This window comes from Miscanthus floridulus, chromosome 7, assembly GCF_019320115.1.
Source record: "Miscanthus floridulus cultivar M001 chromosome 7, ASM1932011v1, whole genome shotgun sequence".
Taxonomy (NCBI): Eukaryota; Viridiplantae; Streptophyta; class Magnoliopsida; order Poales; family Poaceae; genus Miscanthus; species Miscanthus floridulus.
Genome location: NC_089586.1, coordinates 126,393,059 through 126,397,824, shown reverse-complemented (window position 1 = coordinate 126,397,824; position 4,766 = coordinate 126,393,059). Strand labels below are relative to the sequence as shown.

Sequence of the window (4,766 nt, the reverse complement as noted above, 5' to 3'; positions counted from 1 at the left end):
GAAGGGAAAAACCATGAGCACCAGCCAACAAATCTTCACTATATCGGGTGAGGTTACAAACGTCGGGGATTTACAACTTTTCTTATCCCAAGACGACGGCTTACATGAAGTATATATAGAGATGGAAAAACCCTAATAGGCGACGATCCGTACGACGGGCCTCGCTTCGCTCCGTTAAAAGTTAGCCTTTATCTTATATATAACTGAATTTGGATCATAACTCAACAGAAAGGATAGAGAGAAAATGTCCCCGTTGGCGAGGAAGGGACCGGGATGGGGAACCAATCCACCATGGAAAAATCCTTTAGGTCATGTTCGTTTCACCAGGAATGAGCTCTGGGAAGAAATCCTGGCCGGATTGTTACTTTAATTTATATAAGCTTTCACTACCGGATTGATTCCTGGCCTCTTAAAGCCGTAACCGAACGAACCCTTATTGTCATCCCTACATGGGAGGCAATATATGGATGGCTAACAAAATCTATCCAAGAGCGCACTGAGCACTGTATTGAGAATTATACTGTAACGTCTTTCACTAAAAATGACGACTAAACCAGAAATATAAAGCAGACATGTATCTGTCAGAATGGTTTAACTAGCAGCCAGTGAAATAATTGACTGGAACTGAACATCCTGAGCACAAGCTCCAATCTGCAATCTTGGAAAGGGCCGAATCTGAATGGTTCTCATGCTTTGCTTTGTTGCGGCGGCCCCGCTCTGGCAGAAGCACATACCACATGCTAGCACGTTAAAAAATCTCCATCCTGTCCCCGCCTCTTTTTCAGCTGCACGCACGCTTCCTGGCCCTGTTTCTACTACCTGCAGGCTCAGGCTGCAGTTACCACCACCACTCCACTCCACTCCACGGCTTGGAGTTCGATCACATCCCAAGCAGACACCGAACTAACCCACGACACCAGCTGATCAGCACGTACACCTCCCGCCGCTAAACCTATAACACCACCGCTACCGCGACGCGGCATCAGCCGCCCGTCGATAACTAACCGCGCGCAGCGGCAGACGACGAGAGCACAGGCATGAGAGCCTACGTGGCGACCCCGGCCGTGGCCACGCTGCCGTCGGCCGCGCCGCCGCTGACACCCGACGCCGCGGCCGTGCTGTCCTGCGCCGCGGCCGACGCGTCCAGGCGCCGCCACGCGCACACCACGCCGCTCCACGCGGCCGCCGCGCTGCTCTCCGGCCCGGCGCCGCTGCTCCGGGACGCCTGCGCCGCGGGGCTCGCGTCCCCGCACCCGCTCCGCTGCCGCGCGCTCGACCTCTGCTTCTCCGTCGCCCTCGACCGCCTCCCCACCTCCACGGAGCTCCAGCACCACCACGACGGCGGCGGCGGCGCCTTCCACGCGGCGGCCGCGCCGCCGCTCTCCAACGCGCTCGCTGCCGCGCTCAAGCGCGCGTACGCGCACCACCGCCGCATCGGGAGCGGCGGCGTCGAGGCCGACGACCACCGCGTCGGCGTGCCGCACCTCGTGCTCGCCATCCTCGACGACCCGTCCGTGGCGCGCGTCATGCGCGAGGCGTCCTTCTCCAGCACGGCCGTCAAGGCCGCCATGCTCAGGTCCCTCTCCGACCCGGCGGCCCCCGACGCCGGCGCGTACGTCAGCGCCAGGGTGATGCACCGGCAGGCCTCCCACGGCCGGGAGGACGAGCTGGCCAAGGTGGTGGAAGTGCTGAAGAGGGGCAAGAAGCGCAACCCGGTGCTGGTCGGCGACACGGCGGACGTGGACGCCGTGGTGCAGGAGGTGATCACGCTTATACAGAGGCAACGGCTCGGCAACGCGCGCATCATCTCCTTCCCCAAGGAGTTCGGCGACCCGGTCGACATGGACAGGGCACAGCTCACCGCCAAGATCAAGGAGCTCGGCGAAGCGGTGAGGTCCGCATCGAGCAGCGCCGGCGTCGTGGTCAACCTCGGCAACCTGCAGTGGCTCGTCGAGGAAAGATGCGCGGCTCATCAGGGCGAGCAGCAGGAGAAGAGGAGGGACGTGGTGCTCGACACGGCGCGAGCCGCCGTGGACGAGATGGCGCGCGTTCTCAACCTGTCCGGCGAAGGGGAGCACCGCGTGTGGGTGATCGGCACGGCGACGTGTGCCACGTACATGAAATGCCAGGTGTATCACCCGGCGCTGGAGAGCGAGTGGGACCTCCAGGCCCTGCCCATCACGCCCCGGCCTCCTCCTCCGCCGCCGCCGCCCCCGCTTGGGCTCTCGCCGAGGTTCGCTCCTCCGCCGCAATCACAGCACGCATCGCCGAGCTAGCTGACACAACAATTGCTCACTGAATCCTCCTATGTTTGTTTTCCTGATGAGACAGTGCTGGAGTTAACAAGGGCATCCTGAGCAGCTCGGTGGAGGTGTTGTCAACGGCGATGACGTCCCCAATGCAACGGGCGCCGAGCCTTTGCAGCGTCTGCATAGAGGGCTACGAGCGCGAGCGCGCCGAGATGGCTTCATCCGAGCGTGCTCCCTGTCCGGCCGAGCAGCCGATGTCGCTGTGGCTGCAGATCGGTACGCCGAGCAGCAGACTCCCGGCCGACCGCGTGCAGGTCGGTTAGTTGTTGTTGTTGTTGCACGTCGTGTCGCGCACATGTCGTACACGTCTCACAACTCCTATATGTCGTGCGTGTCAACGTACGCTCTGACACGTGGAAACTGTCGCTTCTCATTTCAGGAGAAGGCGCGGGAGGCTGACGAGCTGCGACGCCGGTGGCGCGACCGGTGCGCACAGCTGCACTCGCATGGCCGCCCACCGCTGGTCACTTGCTCCGAGTGGAACGGGGCTACCATTCTTGCAAACATGCAGGCGCCGCCGCCGGTGGTACGGCCATCGGTGCAGCATAGGGGTGCCGTGGACACGGATCTTGCGCTTGGCCTGGCGGCGGCGAGGCCGGCGTGTGAGACGGACGACAAGCTGCTCGTGAGACGGCTCACGGAGGCGGTGAGGTGGCAACCCGAGGCTGCTGCTGCAGTGGCCAGTACGATCGCGAAGGCCAAGTCCGGCGAAGCCAGGCGGCGAGGCAAGGCCGACGTCGACGCGTGGGTCGTCTTTGCCGGGCCTGACGTGGCCGGGAAGAGGAGCATGGCCGAGGCGCTGTCCAAGTCCGTCTTCGGCACGGGGGCGGCCACCGTGCGCCTCGGCTACCCGCAAGCCGGCGATGACGGCGGCGAGTCCATCGTGTCGTGCCGTGGCCAGACGGCGCTGGACCGCATGGCGGAGGCGATACGGGCGAACCCGTTCCGAGTCGTCGTGCTGGATGGCATCGACCACGCCGACAGCGTCGTGCGCGGGTCCATCCTACGTGCGATCGAGTCGGGCCGGCTCTCCGACTCGCACGGCCGCGACGTCGCCCTCGGCACCAACATCTTCGTCGTGATGTCGCAGTGGTCGCCGCCGTTGCCAGATCACCTGAGGAGCTCGCAAGAAGCCGAACCCTTTCTTCCTGACTTGCCATGGAACCTGGAGCACGGGATGATCTCCGGCGGGAAGAAGCGCAGGCCGGAGCAGCAGCTCGAAGGATACCGGCGCACAAAGGCACGTAAACACTCGGCACGGGAGCCGCTTCCCCTGGACTTGAACCTGTCCATGTCCGATGACCACACCGTTGCCGTAGACGACAGCGGCGGCGAGGGATCACGGAACTCATCCAGTGACCTCACCGTGGAGCACGAGCAGGAATACGGCCAGCCCGCTTATTCCGCCAGGTGCTCGGCGCCACCAACCGTGTCCGAGCTCATCAAAGCTGTGGACGGAGTGGTCGTGTTCAAGCCACCGGTGAACTTGGAGCCACTGATGAAGCGGAGCGTCTCCGACTTGGTGGTGCCGGCGGCGAAGTTTGGGGACATCACGGTTGGCGGGTGGTCCCTTCACGTCGACGACGGCTTGCTCGGCAGGCTAGCCGCCGGTGCCGCCCGGGCAGCTGGAGCGACGGTGGCCACGCCCATGGAGGCGTGGACCGGCGAGGTGCTGTGCCCTAGCAGCTTATGGCAGTTCAAACGTAGCTTGAGCACCAACGACGTGGACGGAGCGACGGTGGAAGGCGGCGGACGGAGAAAGGACGGCGAGATGTTCCCGATGATGCCGGTGACGGTCGACGGCAACTGATGACGCGCCGCACACTCCGACGACCTCCACGTTTTTCCATCTTTATTTGCTGGTCATCAAGATATGATCATGCACGGTGTACATTAGTACATTCATGTAAATTTTTTCAGCAATCATCAGTTTTTTGGTTTTCGGTTGGAGAGGAGTAACAATCATGAAGTAGAGACGGGACAAGAGACTAGGTAGCTAGTAGCTCCTTTTCTCATTTTTGGCCTGTTCGGCTGGGCTTATACGATCGTGGATTATAAGCTGAAACAGTATTTTCTCTCACACTAAATTAACCAAACCAGTCAGCAGTAAATAATTCACGATCGTTTACGTACTATTTCACGAAGATCATGGATTCAGTTGGCAGCAATCCATGATGATTCACACCTGCATGCTGAACAATCGTGTTAGCCTAATAGAGGATTACGACTGCTGCCTGCATGCAGTTGAACATGAAACTAAGCGGTCCAAGCAAAGGATAGTAATACTAGTACATTACTACACTTCCAAGTATAGTACTGGTCATTTCTACCGTCATTTAGCTAGTTGGTTTCTGGGTTGATAAGCTCGGCTGGTGCTGGTTTATTGTGAAAGAAAAACATTATTGGCTGGCTGATAAACCTTAACTGAAACCAACAAGCAGGCCGCCTCGGGTATGA

General features: G+C 60.2%; 1 protein-coding gene across 1 annotated transcript; it reads left to right on the top strand.

Moving 5' to 3' along the window:
- Positions 1-876: 876 nt before the first annotated feature.
- On the top strand, positions 877-4,378 carry LOC136464667 (protein SMAX1-like). Its single transcript, XM_066463631.1, has 3 exons — positions 877-2,233; positions 2,332-2,563; positions 2,689-4,378. The coding sequence occupies exons 1-3, from the start codon at positions 1,038-1,040 to the stop codon at positions 4,117-4,119; spliced, it is 2,859 nt and encodes a 952-aa protein (XP_066319728.1). The 5' UTR covers positions 877-1,037; the 3' UTR covers positions 4,120-4,378.
- Positions 4,379-4,766: the final 388 nt, after the last annotated feature.